Source organism: Pristiophorus japonicus, chromosome 1 (assembly GCF_044704955.1).
Source record: "Pristiophorus japonicus isolate sPriJap1 chromosome 1, sPriJap1.hap1, whole genome shotgun sequence".
Taxonomy (NCBI): domain Eukaryota; kingdom Metazoa; phylum Chordata; class Chondrichthyes; family Pristiophoridae; genus Pristiophorus; species Pristiophorus japonicus.
Genome location: NC_091977.1, coordinates 125730014 through 125749717, shown reverse-complemented (window position 1 = coordinate 125749717; position 19704 = coordinate 125730014). Strand labels below are relative to the sequence as shown.

At 44.1% G+C, this 19704-nt stretch overlaps 1 protein-coding gene across 2 annotated transcripts in view; it reads right to left on the bottom strand.

The window, feature by feature from the left end:
- The window catches only part of LOC139231280 (retinal dehydrogenase 2-like), an 84647-nt gene extending 65393 nt beyond the window's left edge, over nucleotides 1-19254 (bottom strand). Inside the window, exons 1-3 of one of the 2 annotated variants that reach the window (XM_070862504.1) lie at nucleotides 19063-19254; nucleotides 18193-18297; nucleotides 7639-7779 (exon numbers count right to left, since the gene is read on the bottom strand). In XM_070862504.1, the coding sequence (XP_070718605.1) occupies nucleotides 7639-7779; nucleotides 18193-18297; nucleotides 19063-19155 (339 nt within the window). In that variant the 5' untranslated portion in view covers nucleotides 19156-19254. Of the gene's footprint in view, nucleotides 1-7638; nucleotides 7780-18192; nucleotides 18298-18377; nucleotides 18412-19062 lie in introns of those variants that run through there. The other variant, XM_070862510.1, reaches the window with a different exon arrangement.
- Nucleotides 19255-19704: the final 450 nt, after the last annotated feature.

Here is a 19704-nt window from a genome sequence, read left to right as displayed (position 1 = left end):
CACTTGTTGCACATTTTCCCAAAGGCAGGTCACAGCTCTCCCTTGTGGAACTCATGTTTTTTCCTGTAGTTCCAGCACTCACGAGTCTTTGGGGATTCATTAGTGTTGTCGCACTTAGGGATTTCCTTGACTTTATGTAACGCACTCACATTATGTCCCTTTAATGACTTTGAAAGAAAGAAAGACTTGGATTGATATAGCGCCTTTCACAACCACCGGACGTCTCAAAGCGCTTTACAGCCAATGAAGTACTTTTGGCGTGTAGTCACTGTTGTAATGTGGGAAAAGCGGCAGCCAATTTGCGCACAGCAAGCTCCCACAAACAGCAATGTGCTAATGACCAGATAATCTGTTTTTTTGTTATGTTGATTGAGGGAAAAATATTGACCACGACATCGGGGATAAGTCCCCTGCAAAATAGTGCCATAGGATCTTTTACATGCACTTGAGAGAGCAAACGGGGCCTCGGTTTAACGTCTCATCTGAAAGACAGCACCTCCGACAGTGCAGCGCTCTACCACAATGCTTTCAGCCGCGTGATAAATCTCATTCGTCTTCGCCCAGATTAGATTAGCCTCTCGAAGTAGCCTCTCTCACACCCATGCTTCAGCAAGTCTAAGCACGAGCGGGTCTCTGAGTATCTTTTCTGGCGTGACATTGTCAAGCTGGCAGCATTCGTCGAGTTTTTGCAGCGCTGTACGATACTGGTCATACATTTCACCAGCATCCCGCGTTCTCCTGGCGGATTTAAATCCCTCAAAAGGAACATTCTTGCATGGTTGGCAGTACTGAGCAGATTTCCCCAGCTCCGGCTCCAGCTTGTCTCTGTCTCCATCCTCAGCCCAGTCTGCCCGTGTGAAGTAGACTCCATGCGCTTCTTCCCCTGTAACCACGAGAAACGTCGACACCGGCACCAATTCGGGCTCCTGGCCCAGCTTTGTCGCCAGGGCACAACCCTTCTAGGCTCGCTGGAATCTTTTCCACTTCTCCGCAACATTTGCCCCGTGGATGTCGAGAGCCCAAGGTGGTGGTAGAGCACCTCCCGATGCCACCGTGCACACCTTCAATTTTTGTGCTACTTTAAAGCCAGTGCCGGCGACCGAGACGTCCACGAAAATAGAAACGTCACTTCAAACAATCACTATTGCCACTGGGTCGCCCCGACCTGTGTGAGAACACCACCGCAAGTCGGGGCTATAAATAGTACTGGAGCACGGACCCTGGAACATCGTGGGCGAAGGTGCGGCAAATGAGGGTACAGGTCCCAGAAGAGCCAAAGGCCCAGGGACAACACGGGACAGCCCACACTGCGATATGTGTGCGCACTAGGTCCGTGCAGCAGAGCAGGTCTCCAGTCATCCTGGTTCAACCCGTGCCACTGGATAAAGGCCAAGCTGTGTCGAGCCCACACTGATATGCAACAGTCACCACATGTTAAAAAAATCCAGGCACAGGCATCTTCCACCCCCTCAATTGGAGTTCAGGACTGGAACATCGGGTCCTTCATTGAAACATCTGTGAACTCTTGTGGAAGCAAGTCATCCTCATTTGAGGGACCGCCTATGATGGTGAATGTATTTAGAAAACATCTTTGAGTTTTCCCTTATTTTACTTGCCAACATTCTTTCATGCTCTCTCTTTGCTTTCCTGATATCATTTTAATTGCACCCCTGCACATCTTATACTCCTCTAGAGTTTTTGCAATGTTGAATTCTCGGTATCTGTCATAAGCTTCCCTTTTATTCTTTATCTTATCCTGTATGTCTCTTGATATCCAAAGGGCGCTAGATTTATTAACCCCCCTTTTTTTTAGGGAACATACTCGCTCTGTACCCTCAAGATCTCCTCCTTGAATGCCTCCCACTGCTTTGACATTGATTTATCATCAAGTAGCCGTTTCCATCAAGTAACTGCTAAATGGGATAGATTCAGAACAGATCTAGCAGCTCAAAACTAGGCATCAGTGAGGCGCTGTGGGCCATCAGCTGCAGCAGAATTGTATTCCAATCTGTAACCTCATGGCTCAGTAAATCCCTCACTCTACCTTTACCATCAAGCCAGGGAACCAACGCTGATTCAATGAGGGGTGCAGAAGAGCATGCTAGGAGCAGTACCAGGCATACCTAAAAATGAGGTGCCAACCTGGTGAAGCTATAACACAGGATTACATGCATGCTAACCAGCGGACGCAGCATGCTATAGACAGAATAAAGTGATCCCACAAACAACTGACCAGATCAAAGCTCTGCACACATCCAGTCCTGCCACATCCAGTCCTGAATGGTGGTGGACCATTAAACAACAAACAGGAGTAGGAGGTTCATGAACATCCCCATCCTCAATTATAGCACAGCCCTGCACGTGAGTGCAAAAGACAAGGCTGAAGCATTTGCAACCATCTTCATCCAGAAGTGCCAAGTTGATGATCCATATCAGCCTCCTCCTGAGGTACCCACCATCAGAAAAAACAGTCTACAGCCAACTGAATTTACTACACGTGATATCAAGAAATGGCTGAGTGCACTGGATACAGCAAAGTCTTTGGGCCCCAACAACATTCCAGCTGTCATGCTGAAGACTTGTGCTCTAAAACTAACTGTACCTTGAGCCAAGCTGTTCCAGTACAGCTGCAAAACTGGCATCTACCCGACAATGTGAAAAACTGCCCAGGTATGTCCTGTCCACAAAAAGGAGCAAACATCCAATCTGTCCATGTCCAATTACTGCCCCATCAGTCTACTATTAATCATCAGCAAAGTGATGGAAGGTTTCATCGACAGTGCTATCGAACATCATTTACTCACCAATAATCTGCTCACCGATGCTCAGTTTGGGTTCCGCCAGGACCACTCTGTTCCAGACCGCATTACAGCCTTGGTCCAAACATGGTTAAAAGAGCTGAATTCCAGGGATAAGGTTAGAGTGACTGCCCTTGCCATCAAGGCAACATTTGACAGAGTGTGGCATCAAGGAACCCTAGTAAAACTGAAATCAATGGGAATCAGGGGGAAAATTCTCCACTGGCTGGAATCATACATAGCACAAAGGAATATGGTTGTAGTTGTTGGAGGCCAATCATCTCAGCACCAAGACATCACTGCAGGAGTTCCTCATGGCTGTGTCTGAAGCCCAGCCATCTTCAGTTGATTTGTCAATGAACTTGCCTCCATCATAAGGTCAGAAGTGGGGATGTTCGCAGTGTTCAGTGCCATTCGCAACTCCTCAGATAATGAAGCAGTCTATGCCCGCATGCAGCAAGACCTGGACGATATTCAGGCTTGGGCTGATAAGTGGCAAGTGTCATGTATGTAACCTTCATGTAACTGTAACCTTCATAACAACACTGTATACTGTATACACCTAAGAAATGCACACCTTGACCACAGGGGGTGATCTCGTAGGAAACACTCCTCACCTGGTCATCCAGGTATATAAAGGGAGGTCCCACGCAGGGTCATCACTTCTTGGTCCTGGGAATAAAGGTTCAGGTCACAGAGTGACCTTGTCTGCAGAATGTGCCTCGTGTGAATTTATAGTAGTGTGTAAGGACATTACAGCAAGTAACATTAGCACCACACAAGTACCAGGCAATGACTATCTGCATGAAGAGAGAGTCTAACCACTGCCCCTTTATGTTCAATGGCATTACCATCGTCAAACCCACCACTATCAATAATCTGGGGATCACCATTGACCAGAAACTTAACTGGACCAGCCACATAAATACTGTGGCAACAAGAGCAGGTCAGAGGCTGGGTATTCTGCGGTGAGTGTCTCACCTCCTGACTCCCCAAAGGCTTTCCACCATCTACAAGGCACAAGTCAGGAGTGTGATGGAATACTCTCCACTTGCCTGGATGAGTGCGGCTCCAACAACATTCAAGAAGCTCAATACCATCAAGGACAAAGCTGCCCGCTTGATTGGCGTCCTATTCACCACTGTAAACATTGCAAAAAAAAAATTCACTCCCTCCACCATCGGCGCATCATGGCTACAGTGTGTACCATCTACAAGATGCACTGCAGCAACTTGCCAAGACTTCTTCGAAGCACCTTCTAAATGCAGAATCTCTAACTAGAAGGATAAAGGCAGCAGGCAGCATACTCACCACCACCTTCTCAAGGGCAAATAGGGATGGGTGCGAAATGCTGGCCCTACCAGCAACGGCCACATCCCAGGAACGAATCAAAAAAAAATTGAGGAAGCAGAAGAGAAGGAAGCAGAAAGAAAGACTTGGATTTATATAGTGCCTTTCATGACCATCGGCAGTCTCAAAGGGCTTTACAGCCAAATAAATATTTTTGGAGTGTAGTCACTGTTGTAATGTAGGAAGGAAGGAGACAACACAGACAGCCCCTTTCTGGCTAGGATATCTGGGATCGAATCATCTGCCTGTGGTACCAGTGAACACAACACCAATTCCCCATTCAACATTAGTCCCACATCTTACTTTCCCTCTGTTACTGACCATCACAGCATCCTCTAGACCATAATGCTGAAATAAAAGCCACCACAAAGCAAACTTTCCGATCCAACTTTACCTATATATTACATTAAAAAGCAACTCATCAGCCTTGTGCATTCTCTTAGTGACTGTCTTTGCCTGTCCTAGCGCTCCTATGCAGTGCTACCCTAGTGGCTGCAGCATGGCTGGTGGAAGGCTGCTGACATTCAGATGAGGACACTGCAGATGGCCTTGCAGGCTGACCTTGAGGGAATGTGAAATTGAGTGACACTGTTGTTTCTTCTTCTTCTTCTTCTTCTTCTTGTTCATCCACTGGCTGGGCAGGCTGGATTTCTTGGATGTCTGAAATGAGACAGGCACAAGGATAGGGTTGTGGTGATGGGATGGGGGAATGCAAGAGGTGCATGCTTACACCATGTGCAGCTTGTAAATCAGAAGAAATTTGGGATGAGGGGAAATGGCATGTGAGAAGGAGGATAACTTATTACGATACCAGCGTCTTGTGTTCTCTCAGCCCTGTCGCTGGCCACGGGCTCAGCCATGCCCCTGCCCAGAATGGCCAACACTGTCTCCTCAAATGGGGTGTGATTCAGATGAGCCTATCCTCCACCGGTAAAAGTCTGCTCCCATTGGTTATACGCCCACTTTTCCTACAAGAGAAAAGGAAGTGTGTCAGTGAGTGTGGTGGAATGTGTTTGGGTGACGTGGCTCTCATGGTTGAATAACTGACAGTGTGTTCAAGTTATGTGATGTGGATATGAGGCTTGCAACAGTGGTAAGTGTGTGAGGTGAGGTGAAGCTCGGAATGTGAGGTGTGCCTCGTGTTTTGTAGAAATTGTTGGCAGGTGAGTGATGTGGGGTTGTGTATTGTGCAGTGTGTGAGGCTAGTGGTGTAGTTGGTAGAAGATGGCCTTTGAAGACGCATCCACTGACCTTGACCAATCATCTGAGGTCAGTAAACATCTTTGTGCACTGCAGCCATGTCCTGGGGGTGACACTGCTGACAGTGACCACCTTGACAATGTGGCCCCACATTAGTCCTACAGTGTTTCTGGAGGGCTTCCTGGTCCCCCATGGGTAGAGGATCTCTCTTCGAGTATACCCACTGCACAAAGCCTCGAATGCTGTGCCTGAATCCCTGGGTGCCCCTTCCCTAGCTTGTTGAGCCATGTTGGTTTGTGCTGAAGTCATTTTAACATTTTTCATCACCAGAAGGCATCTCATCTTTAAGAGGTGCAGACTGCCTTAAAGCAAAGCTCGCCTCGCATAACCATCACAAACTTTGGCCAACTGCTGAGTGCACAGCCTGTCAGCAGCATGTTCAGCACTGAGCTGTGTGCTGCAATCATGTAAAGTAGCAGGCAGTACGATGTTTACATGCTACCTGAACTCCTTTCAACGGGCGCGGGCAGATTGTGCATTGCAATCCCCACGCCTCTTTTTGAGCTTAATCGAATTTCACCCCGAGTCTTTTAACAGGGCGAACAGAGAAACCCTGCAGTACAGATACTTAGATTTTAAAGGTGGAAATGCAGATAGAAAAGGCCAATAAAAAGGCAATCCAATTCTAGGTTTTTCACACGGGGCACTGAATATAAAAGGAAGTAATGTTGCATTTATACAGGTCTTTGCTGAGGCCACAGTTGTACAATTACATTGCATGTTACGGGGACCCTACAATAGGATAGTAGAGTTTGCCAACCTTCCAGGATTGTCCTGGAGTCTCTCGGAATTAAAGATTCATCTCCAGGACACCACTGTGAGAAACTCAGAAGAAACATTTCAAAAATTGTACGTATTTTTCATTTTCTTTGAACACTTTTGATTACTAATTACAAAAATATTGAAGCTGAGAAAAAAGACTGTTTGGCTGATAGTCAGAATCATCCACTCAGGTAACAAAGAGTCGGTTCAGTTTCTAATTAATGTGGGAAGGTGGTATCCTGTGAGGATGGACTTGTTGTTTGACCAATGTTGGGATCAGGCCATTGGAGGCGTGAGATCATAGGATGAAACCTCCAGGGAAATGTCCAACCAAAGTTGGCAATCCTATATTAGAGCCACAGAAAGGATACAAGAACTATCTACTAAAATGGTACCAAGAATGAATGGAATAGTATGTGGAAAGTCTTGAAAAATTGTTTTTTTTTATTGAAACAGAGGATTTTTTTTAATGTTGAATCTAATGAAGGTTTTCAAAACTATGAAATATTTTGAAAGGGCAAACAGTGAGAAAAGTTTTTCCACTCGATCAGTAACAATGGGTTATAGACTCATCGACCTCGATTTTAACATCCCCCCCCCCCCCACCGCCACAACATAATACTAACGTCAAGGCAGGGGAAGTACTGCACTGTATGCTGCCCGGCAGCAGAAACCTGGTGCCAGGAATTCTGCATCAACAGCCTGGGTTATGCTGAGCAGTCAGTATACTAGAGCCAACACAGTATACTAGAGCCAACGAGACATACCAGCCCTTGGCATGATAGATTTGTGGCCCACCTGGGGGACCTGACTTTGGCCCCTGCATAAAGTGCCTGTACCACAAAGAAATTGGCTGCCTTATGAAGGAGATCGATTGGCTTTGAAAAATAAAACCGTCTGCTCTGCCGGGCCTACTGAGTGAATAACTGGTTGCCCAGTGCTGCATTATATAATTCCCTCCCACCCCTCCCCCCCACACTTTCTGAAGGGCACCCATAGTGGCACAACAATATGAAAACGAGGGACTTCCCCAATCCTAGATGCTTCACCCAGGTTTAAATGAAGGTTCTCAACGGCCGCTTCCTGGTAATTGTGTGTGCTGGCAAAGCTTTCTCGCAGATTCTCTGACTCAAAATACTATCACAAAGAATCCTTTCAAAAATGATTTGTCCATTTTTTGATTTAAACTAAGAATAGTATTTCTAATGTGTAAAGGTAACTGTGGTTAAAAAAAGGAACTGCATAGTTTTGAGAGAAAGCTGTTGTTTTAGAGCAGTTGTACCTGTACAAATGCTCTTAAAATAATTTCAAACAAACATGAAAGGGAATGTTGTTCTTGAAGTCACGCTCTAGCTATTTGTTAAATGTGAATTTGTAAGCAGCACTTTTAGTACATTAGTGTACCATTAAAGTAACGTTGGAATCTTCACATGTATGGAACATCATGGAACTGTGAAATATAACTCACACTTAACATAACACGATCTCGTTCCATCAAATCAGCAAGTTTATTCAAAAGCCTTCCTCTTTCAGAAGCATCCATCCTGCGCCATGGTGATCCAATCTGAAAAGCTTCCCTGGCTGCTTTTACTGCCTTGTCAACTTCCACCTTAAAGGCAACAATTCACAAGCAAAACAGTTATGTTGAGATTTTATGAAAGTTTAACAGTGTGAGTAACACTGTTATAATTAGGCAACATATTAATAGGTAACAGAACAGTAGTTAAACTTAAGACACTCTACAGTAAATAACATTAAGATATTCTACACTTGATAATATTAAAGCTTGAAGTAATGGTTAAATATATATCCACTGAGCCACTCACATTCAGCTTTTCAATGCCTGAATATAATGATACATTTTAGGGCACAGACACATTGACAAATCAAGAGACACAACATTAAATGAATAGCGATGCGGTTGATGAAAAGAGCTGGCATACTTAGAAAGAAATAGGCCTAGAAATTCAGCTGCATAGCACTCATTTTTCAGGTGCTGAACGGCCTCCTAAGCATTGTTCCCATTCATTTCTTTTGGGTGCGCGGCCCATTCAAAATACCACACATGCATGGTTTTTCCCATTTAAAAGACGGTGAGCTGGTGGTGTGGGAGCTGCAGAGCACTGCGCAGCCACGCAGCTTAAAGGGAACATTACTCCTAAGCCTCCAATATGGCGGGCAGGAAATGCGTGGTCATTGTGAGACAGCAGTGCATTCATATTGGTAAAGTTAAAAAATTAGCGTCCAGAGTCTGTGCCTGAAACAGGCATTAGGCACTTTGCATATGCAAATAAGGGCATCATGCCTATTTGTGGTCCCCACTGTAAGATTGGTTTGCTCTAAATCAGCCAGTTGGTACCAGTGCTAGCTGCACTCAGGAAAACCAGGTCTATATACTGCCAAACAGGTGGTCCTTAAAGGAACTGCCTATTAAGTAGCAACCAACAGAGAACTTACCTGAATATGGATCCAGGAAGAGTAGAAGCATCCTTCTGACGCAACTGCATTCCTTCTGACCTGGTCGCCATCCCACCCTGCCTTGCTCACGTACCAGAAGGCATCTGCGATCACAGTTTGTCGGTGAGTTGTCTGTTTTATCCCAGCTTGCCAGCTCCATGGAAATGAGGCCCAAGGCCGAATATTGGGGGTACTTTGGGCCTTACCATTCAGTATTGTACCCTGTGCCCCGACGCATCCAAAATGGGTGCACCTGAATTTCTAGGCCATAACCTTTGGATTCACAAGACATGCCAGTAGTGCAGTTTTATTTGGAAGTGATTTGGCTATCTTTTAGGAAAACAAAATTAAATTTAACTGTCACATTAGAACAGGAACAGGAGTTGGCCATTCAGCACCTCATGCTTGTTTCACAATTCAATTAGATCCTGGATGATCTATATCTCAACTACATTTACCTCTCAGTTTGTCGTACAAACCCAAGTGGTTAACTAATGTCCTTTAGGGAAGGAAACCTGCCATCCTTACCCAGTCAGGCCTATATGTGACTCCAATTCCACACCAACATGGTTAATTATTAACTGCCCTCTCAAGTGGCCTAGCAAGATATTCAGTTGTATCAAACTGCCAAAGTGCTCCAAGAAGAAGGCCCACAATCATCTTCTAAGGAAAACTAGGATGGGCAATAAATGCCAGCCTTGCCCATGTCTCCCACATCCCATGAATTTAAAAAAATGACAGTAACTAAAAGCAATTATCTGACAGGGTTTGCTGTTTGGTTTCTGGCCACATTACTAAAAGCCTACCTAGATCTCAAGACAAGAATAGACACTTTCAAAGGTAATAGGAGTTGGGATTTGCTCGTGCGGCTGATCTAAGATACAAAAGCTGAAACAGTTTTCTTTCAGATGCTGACTGACCAGCTATGCATTTCCAACATTTCCTATTTTTAATATTCCATACTTTCTTATGTTCTTAATGCAATACACAAGAAATACAAAGAGTAATATGGAAAGGCAAAAGTTTCGGTAAAACTAGCAACATGCAATGTCTGCAGCAACACAGCTTGTTGCCCTAACAATTAGAGAAAAAGGCACCTGTGGGCATAATGGCATTATCCATTCTCTCATCTCTATATGGAGAATGACTGCCAGTGAAACAGAGCATTAAGTGAGCTGTCAAAAAATGGATTGAAGTAATTCAATTACAGTTCATCTTGTAATTCCGGCCTGGTCAAATATCAGAGAAACTAAGTGTGGTGGTAACTTAATCTTAAGTAAATCTGTACTTTTAATTCAGTGTAAACAGAATTCTACCTTTTAATTAGGATAATTTAATTTATACCCAAACTTACACATATCATTACATGTTTGGAAATTATTTCTCACAATTTTATCTTTAGAATTCAGAACAAAAGTCCAGTAAATTAACAAAAGCAAGGTCCAAAAAATATTATTCTTTCATGTGGTGCTATACGTAACTCTTTAAGGAATAATAGTGAGTTTTCGTTAAAAAAAATGTTTGTTTTATTTTAACTTCATATTTGTCTATCCCTTTGAATCTCTGTACGTCATGTACAATTTTATCTTACAGATGACCTACTCCCAGGCTCCTGCTAATGGACAATAGGAGGTACTTTAAAGACGCTTGGATGATCACACTCTGATTTTCTTTCATTCTTTACTTGAAGAGAAGCCTGAAATGGCTCAGATCTGAAATTAATTATGTAGGGAATTATAGAATTTAAACTACTATTGCACAGCACAGTGTCTTAGAGCATGAATGTGAAGGGCCTACAGCAGCAAAGGAAACAGAAAGAGTAATGGTATCGGGAATTAAAAGAATTATCACTTTACAGTAGCAGGCAACATGTGTACAGAATCTACAACAGCAAATACATGAAATTTAAAAGTCATTAAAGCTCAAAACCCACAAGTGAATACCATAAGAATGTTGCCCAAACCTTCATACAGCTTTTTGTGACTGCAGCGAAGGATTTCTTTAACTATCGCTGGAAATGGGTGGCTTTTGACTTGTACTGACCTTGGTTAATGGGCAGGAGCAGCAACTGGCGGTAATCCGGCAGGCTGAGCCTAAAAAATGGCATTGGGGTATTAACTGCTTCCTCTGACCTCGATTTACCTGTTTCCGGTCACCAGAATCAAGCCCCATCCAAAAATCAGGTGCATGACAACTTGGCAGTAAATTCCACCAGTCACATCATTTTGGTCCTGTTTCTACCCTGTTTTTATGTGCAAACAGGATGGTAGCGACACAGAAGTTGTCCCACAAGATTGTAGTCAAATTCTGATATCCTTAGCAGACATTCCACTCCATCATAATTGGAATTTAATGAATATACAAGTTATTTTTTTTATATTTCCTTCTTGAAATGTAGGCAATGCAAAGCTCCATTTACTATTTGTCTCTAGTTAGCCTGAGAATGTGGGCCTTCTCCTTCCACTGCAGTGCTAATGGTGCTCCCATGACGGTGTTAATTGGGGAGTTCCAAGATAGTGAACCAGGACATCGCTGCAAGAGTTCCTCAGAGCAGTGTCTAAGGCCCAACCATCTTCAGCTGCTTCATCAATGACCTTCCCTCCATCATAAGGTCAGAAGTAGGATGTTTGCTGATGACTGCACAGTGTTCAGTTTCATTTGCAACATCTCACTTAATGAAGAAGTCCATGCCCGCATGCAGCAAGACCGGGACAACTTTCAGGCTTGGGCTGATACTCATATACTGTATCCCAAAATGTTATTTTCTCAAAGATCAAGGTACCCTTCCATTGTTAGTAATCATAAGATAAAAGAAGATTGGCAGAAGATGAACTGCTTTGGTTTAATTTTTGAGGTTCATATGTTATTCTCTTCTAGTTTCTAAGAATACTGCAGTATGACTTTCACAGAAAAAGAACTGTAACATCACTGCTGTAAGTCTACGGGCCCAAGTTTCCACATGATTTGCGCCTGATTTTTAGGAGCAACTGGTGGAGAACGGACTATCTTAGAAATCGCAATTCTCCACATTTTTTTTTCTGCAGTTCTAGTCAGGTAGAACAGTTCTACTTTGGAACAGAATTTTTTCTTCAAAAGGGGGCGTGTCCGGCCACTGATGCCTGATTTGAAAGTTTCCACAGTGAAAACGTACTCGAAACTAACTTAGAATGGAGCAAGTGAAGATTTTTGTAGAACTGAAAAAACCTGTTCTACACATTAAAAAATCAGGCGCAGGTTACAAATTAGGCAGCCAGAGCGAGGTGGGGGGGGGGGAGGGGGGGGAAGGGAAGTCATTAAATTCTACAATAAATCCTTATTTATACTTATACAAATATTATACAAATAAATCCAACCTGAATAAACATTTATAAGCAAAGAAAAGATTAAATAAACCATCTTCCTACCTGTGTGAAAGTGCTTCAGCCAGCCTCACAAGTTCATTCCCGACGGCGGGAGGAAGGGAGTGCGGGCCCGCCCGCCCGAACGCAGCTGGGGGGGGGGAGGAAGACTTTCCTGACGGCGGGAGGAAGGGAGTGCGGGCCCGAACGCAGCGGGTGGGGGGGGGAGGAAGATGTTCCCGGGGGGGGGGGAAGGGAAGGAGATAGTGAGAAGGCTGCAGGAAGCCTCAGTGCTGCTGTGCTGATGGTAATGTGCTTTTATTAAAACATTTTCAAAAATTAAACAGCTACAAAGAACTACAAAAATGGCCGAGTGCCAATGTTTCCTTCACACTGCGCGTGCGCGAACGCTCCAACACGCACGCGCAGCGTTGCCGGCAGGAAAAAAACCTATTTAAATAGTACCTGCCCCCTCCCACTTACAAAATCAGTGCAAGTGTAGGCTCCGCCCCCCTGGGCGCCGCGCCAAACAGACAAGGAGCTGCAAAGCGCTCCAGAATCGTGAGTTTATTTTTCCGGCGCCGTTTTAGGCGCGAAAAACGGGCGCCCAGCTCGGAGGGGCGCCCGTTTTTTATCGTGTGGAAACTTGGGCCCTACATGTTAATGAATGGAGGAAAATTTATCTCAAGTTACAACAAGGTCACTTTTAAAATGTATTTAAAGGACATTTGAGATTAATTAAAATGGGAGGGAGAACAGCCAGTTGTCGTGGTGCACATTGGTACCAACGACATAGGCAAAAAAAGGGATGAGGTCCTACGAAACGAATTTAAGGAGCTAGGAGCTAAATTAAAAAGTAGGACCTCAAAAGTAGTAATCTCGGGATTGCTACCAGTGCCACGTGATAGTCAGAGTAGGAATCGCAGGATAGCGCAGATGAATACGTGGCTTGAGCAGTGGTGCAGCAGGGAGGGATTCAAATTCCTGGGGCATTGGGACCGGTTCTGGGGGAGGTGGGACCAGTACAAACCGGACGGTCTGCACCTGGGCAGGACTGGAACCAATGTCCTAGGGGGAGTGTTTGCTAGTGCTGTTGGGGAGGATTTAAACTAATATGGCAGGGGGATGGGAACCAATGCAGGGAGACAGAGGGAAACAAAAAGGAGCCAAAAGCAAAAGACAGAAAGGAGATGAGGAAAAGTGTAGGGCAGAGAAACCCAAGGCAAAGAACAAAAAGGGCCACTGTACAGCAAAATTCTAAAAGGACAAAGGGTGTTAATAAAACAAGCCTGAAGGCTTTGTGTCTTAATGCAAGGAGTATCCGCAATAAGGTGGATGAATTAATTGTGCAAATAGATGTTAACAAATATGATGTGATTGGGATTACGGAGACGTGGCTCCAGGATGATCAGGGCTGGGAACTCAACATTCAGGGGTATTCAACATTCAGGAAGGATAGAATAAAAGGAAAAGGAGGTGGGGTAGCATTGCTGGTTAAAGAGGAGATTAATGCAATAGTTAGGAAAGACATTAGCTTGGATGATGTGGAATCTATATGGGTAGAGCTGCAGAACACCAAAGGGCAAAAAACGTTAGTAGGAGTTGTGTACAGACCTCCAAACAGTAATAGGGATGTTGGGGAGGGCATCAAACAGGAAATTAGGGGTGCATGCAATAAAGGTGTAGCAGTTATAATGGGTGACTTTAATATGCACATAGATTGGGCTAGCCAAACTGGAAGCAATACGGTGGAGGAGGATTTCCTGGAGTGCATAAGGGATGGTTTTCTAGACCAATATGTTGAGGAACCAACTAGGGGGGAGGCCATCTTAGACTGGGTGTTGTGTAATGAGAGAGGATTAATTAGCAATCTCATTGTGCGAGGCCCCTTGGGGAAGAGTGACCATAATATGGTGGAATTCTGCATTAGGATGGAGAATGAAACAGTAATTTCAGAGACCATGGTCCAGAACTTAAAGAAGGGTAACTTTGAAGGTATGAGGCGTGAATTGGCTAGGATAGATTGGCGAATGATACTTAGGGGGTTGACTGTGGATGGGCAATGGCAGACATTTAGAGACCGCATGGATGAAGTACAACAATTGTACATTCCTGTCTGGCGTAAAAATAAAAAGGGGAAGGTGGCTCAACCGTGGCTATCTAGGGAAATCAGGGATAGTATTAAAGCCAAGGAAGTGGCATACAAATTGGCCAGAAATAGCAGCGAACCTGGGGACTGGGAGAAATTTAGAACTCAGCAGAGGAGGACAAAGGGTTTGATTAGGACAGGGAAAATGGAGTATGAGAAGAAGCTTGCAGGGAACATTAAGGCGGATTGCAAAAGTTTCTATAGGTATGTAAAGAGAAAAAGGTTGGTGAAGACAAACGTAGGTCCCCTGCAGTCAGAATCAGGGGAAGTCATAACGGGGAGCAAAGAAATGGCGGATCAATTGAACAAGTACTTTGGTTCGGTATTCACTAAGGAGGATACAAACAACCTTCCGGATATAAAAGGGGTCAGAGGGTCTAGTAAGGAAGAGGAACTGAGGGAAATCTTTATTAGTCGGGAAATTGTGTTGGGGAAATTGATGGGATTGAAGGCAGATAAATCCCCAGGGCCTGATGGCCTGCATCCTAGAGTACTTAAGGAGGTGGCCTTGGAAATAGCGGATGCATTGACAGTCATTTTCCAACATTCCATTGACTCTGGATCAGTTCCTATGGAGTGGAGGGTAGCCAATGTAACCCCACTTTTTAAAAAAGGAGGGAGAGAGAAAACAGGGAATTATAGACCGGTCAGCCTGACCTCAGTAGTGGGTAAAATGATGGAATCAATTATTAAGGATGTCATAGCAGTGCATCTGGAAAATGGTGACATGATAGGTCCAAGTCAGCATGGATTTGTGAAAGGGAAATCATGCTTGACAAATCTTCTGGAATTTTTTGAGGATGTTTCCAGTAAAGTGGACAAAGGAGAACCAGTTGATGTGGTATATTTGGACTTTCAGAAGGCTTTCGACAAGGTCCCACACAAGAGATTAATGTGCAAAGTTAAAGCACATGGGATTGGGGGTAGTGTGCTGACGTGGATTGAGAACTGGTTGTCAGACAGGAAGCAAAGAGTAGGAGTAAACGGGTACTTTTCAGAATGGCAGGCAGTGACTAGTGGAGTGCCGCAAGGTTCTGTGCTGGGGCCCCAGCTGTTTACATTGTACATTAATGATTTAGACGAGGGGATTAAATGCAGTATCTCCAAATTTGCGGATGATACTAAGTTGGGTGGCAGTGTGAGCTGCGAGGAGGATGCTATTAGGCTGCAGAGTGACTTGGATAGGTTAGGTGAGTGGGCAAATGCATGGCAGATGAAGTATAATGTGGATAAATGTGAGGTTATCCACTTTGGTGGTAAAAACAGAGAGACAGACTATTATCTGAATGGTGACAGATTAGGAAAAGGGAAGGTGCAACGAGACCTGGGTGTCATGGTACATCAGTCATTGAAGGTTGGCATGCAGGTACAGCAGGCGGTTAAGAAAGCAAATGGCATGTTGGCCTTCATAGCGAGGGGATTTGAATACAGGGGCAGGGAGGTGTTGCTACAGTTGTACAGGGCCTTGGTGAGGCCACACCTGGAGTATTGTGTACAGTTTTGGTCTCCTAACTTGAGGAAGGACATTCTTGCTATTGAGGGAGTGCAGCGAAGGTTCACCAGACTGATTCCCGGGATGGCGGGACTGACCTATCAAGAAAGATTGGATCAATTGGGCTTGTATTCACTGGAGTTCAGAAGAATGAGAGGGGACCTCATAGAAACGTTTAAAATTCTGACGGGTTTAGACAGGTTAGATGCAGAAAGAATGTTCCCAATGTTGGGGAAGTCCATAACCAGGGGTCACAGTCTGAGGATAAGGGGTAAGCCATTTAGGACCGAGATGAGGAGAAACTTCTTCACCCAGAGAGTGGTGAACCTGTGGAATTCTCTACCACAGAAAGTAGTTGAGGCCAATTCACTAAATATATTCAAAAGGGAGTTAGATGAAGTCCTTACTACTCGGGGGATCAAGGGTTATGGCGAGAAAGCAGGAAGGGGGTACTGAAGTTTCATGTTCAGCCATGAACTCATTGAATGGCGGTGCAGGCTAGAAGGGCTGAATGGCCTGCTCCTGCACCTATTTTCTATGTTTCTATGTTTCTATATCCTCAATGGTAAAGTTTTGGATAAAATCAACTTTATAGATTTTAACTGATAGAAAACTCATACAATTTCTACTCTATGTAAAGAGTATATATATTAAAAAAACACTATAATACAACCTTCTTAGCCTTTGAAAATAAAAAAAATAATTTACTATCTAAGTTATTCTGACATAATCACAATTCTCCACCGAATTTTTATGACCTTGTAGTGATGACTGTGGTGCTTTAACCATTTGAGCACCAGAAGAGTACTTCTGCACCCAAATAGAACTAGATGGACAATAACTTCAGAAATATGCTGTTGTTCAATAATTTATTGATTCCCTTATGATTCTTTTTGGAACAGCAGAATATGTATTTTATTATGCACTCATATCAATCACCAAACAATATGTTTCTGTAATGATGACTTTACAGTCATTACTTATTGTGCTTTATAATGTCACTTCTGAGATGCTTCTTACTGAAGTTATCATGGCTATCATTTTATTGAGACTATAACATATATTGCAAAAATATTAAAGGTGCTGAGTAAAGACTGTTTTGGTTTGACACGATTTCAGTTAATGTATATCTTACTGGATGCGCTTATTTGTACTGCAAAAATGACTGCCATGCTCCACCCTTTGTCTATGATTGGTTACATTGGAGGATAAGCCACACCCTGAAGTTTCACAGGAATGTGTAACTGGAACCGCCCATCCAAAGATCTCACTGACTTTGCAAATTGTAACTCGATTCACTTTGATTTTCTAAAGTGACAGCGGACAGAGCTACCCGGAAGACAGCAAGGGCCAGCCAGAGTGCCTTGCCCCAGTTCAAATGCATGCCTCCCCCAGCTGAAGTGCGTTACCCCAGTCCTAGTGCATCCCTCCCTCAGCCAAAGTCAACGCAAGTACATGATCTTACCCCCCTCTCCCCCCCCACCCCCGCCACACCATAGATGGGGCATTGTGTATGGATTGTTAACAGGTTTATTGGGTATGAAGTGAATAGTGACAGTGTTGTGACTTCTGGATTTCATCCACTCCAATGATGTCCCTTGGCGGGGGTTGGAAAAACGTGATCTGCCTTTCCTGAGTTCCTTCTCTCCCCTCCGATCCCCCACCCATGTCTCTCCGCGCCCCCCCCCCCAAAATTTTCTATGTTTCTATGTTTCTCTTTCTTTCTTTCCCCCAGCCTCTGTCTCTCACTCCCCCAGCCTCTCGCTCTCTCTCTCTGCCCCTTCCTTCTCTCTCTCTCTCTCCCCCCAGCCTCTCTCCCTGTCTCTCTCTCCCCCAGTCTCCTTCTCCCAGCCTCTTTCTCTCCCCCCACTCACTCCCTCTCTCCAGCCTCTCTCTCTCCCTCTCTCCCAGTCTCTCTCTCGCCTTCTCTCCCAATCTCTCTCTCCCCCCAGTCCCTTTCTTCTTCTCCCTCCCCCAGTCTCTCTCTCTCTTCCACGCACCCCCCACCCTCCCCGGCTCCTCGCTGCCATTCTCGGCCCCCCACCGAGATCAGGTTGCAGTCTCGGGCCTCAGGTCCTGTTCTCGGCACCACATGGAGTGAATGATTGGGGGGGGGGGGGGGGGGTAGTGACCGGGGGGATGGAGCTTGATAAACATGGCATAAGGGGGGCAGACTTGATAGATGCATGCTCAAAACAAGTGCAGTGCAAATAGTTACATTGTATCTTATTACTCAAGCCCAACCATCAAGAGTTCAAATTCAATCTCTTTGAAACTAGTTATATATACTTATCCACAATTAACTGAAGTGTTCAGCAAAGGATACTTCATACCTCATACTTGAAGTAAAAGTTAAATATACCAAACATCAAAGAACTCTGAATACTACCATATGCATTTCGAGCAGAAAGAGCTCCAGTGTTTAAGTCCAAACATGGATTCAAAGATAGTCTTATTTCATTTGTTGTTCTAATATGCCTGAAAACTAAGGGACGACTGACAAAGATTTAACAATTTATTTAAAAAATCTCAAAGCACACATTAGGAGTAATTCAAAAAAATGTTTAAATTGTTAAGTAAACCCACTTTGTCGCCTTCTTCCACGTCACAGATCTTCTCTCCCGTGGCCGGGTTACAGGTTGCGAACTTGTTGCCGCTGCTCGAGTTGTGCCACTCATTGTTTATAAAGATCTACAATAAAACAAACAACTAAAAATGGACAACGGTTCAAAACAGCCCCGCTGGCAAACCCCGCTGTCGAGCACGCTTACTTGTTCTTTCTTTCCCTGGTTGTGTGCGGCCCAAATTTTACGGTAATAGAGTAAGGGGAAAAGAAATCCCAATCTGTGAATCCTCGTAACATCTGAAAACTGTCTGCTTTTCTAGTTAATACTGCGCTTTATACAACACAAGGTTCCTGATATTCATGTGTTGTTAGACACTTCATAACACGTGTTTTTTTAAAAATCGTAGTTATATGAGAGCATGTTTTGTCTTCGTTATCAACAAATACTTTGATCTTCCAGTTTATTGCACCGGTGAGATCGGGGCATTCTGCTGGCTGCTCGCTCCAATTCTGCAGGTTGCTGGCTGCAGTCTCCCACTTCTGCCGCAGCTCTGTGTGAAGTTGATTGGGAGCAAGCAAAAGCGTTCACTTTTTGTTTATACATTTTTAAAAATCCATTGAAATCGACCTAAGTAATAACAACTATTTTTTTTCTGATCATATATTAGGTTCCATTGTGACTCAAACTCCCTATAAGTCTGATATCATTTGTGGGATTCATAGCATGCTTGCAGCCCACGTAAGAGCAAAGATATTAGTTTCAGATATAAAACAAATGATGTTACAGCTCAATGAAATAACAGATCGGACAGGGATGACTAAGCGCACAGTGCTGCAGTCGGGAATGTTGTAAGCGCCGGAACTGTTGCGATTTAAATGAAGGCACTCACCTTGGTGTGTTTGATTTCCAACTCAGTAACGGGCACGGGCACATTGGGGGGACCTGGCGCTGGACTTTCGTGGTCGGCAGCTGGAGTACTCATGTTGTGCTTGTTTGCTTGTGTTCCTGGAATAGGCACAGTTCAAGTTCAGGCACAACAAAGCTTCCTTTCCTTCCAAAATAATAATTTTTAAAAAAAAGTTTGCAGTACTTTCCTGCTGTTGTTGTCAGCCACAAGGTGTTGAAACAGAGTTATTAAACACTATTAACATTCGGAGAACCGATTGGCTGAAAGCACGGTACAGTACATGGCACGTCCAAAGAGCAAAACCCCACCCCTCAGCAGCATATAGAATCACCTAGGTCACGGCTGATTGAAAACCATCTGCGATCATTACAATCATTCCTAAGAAGATGAGGTTATAACATGTGACGGTTATATATTTTTTAAATTATGTACATATATATATATATATATCAGAAAGTCAAAATCCTGGAAACTTATTACCAAAGCAATCTTGAAAGATCTGTGCGTTTCAAAATTACCAGGTAGATGAAAAGCTTATAACTTTATTTTCCACAATATACTTAAAATATGGTACAGTATCCATTCTTTGCAATCAGCAGATCCATACATACGGATTATGGGGTT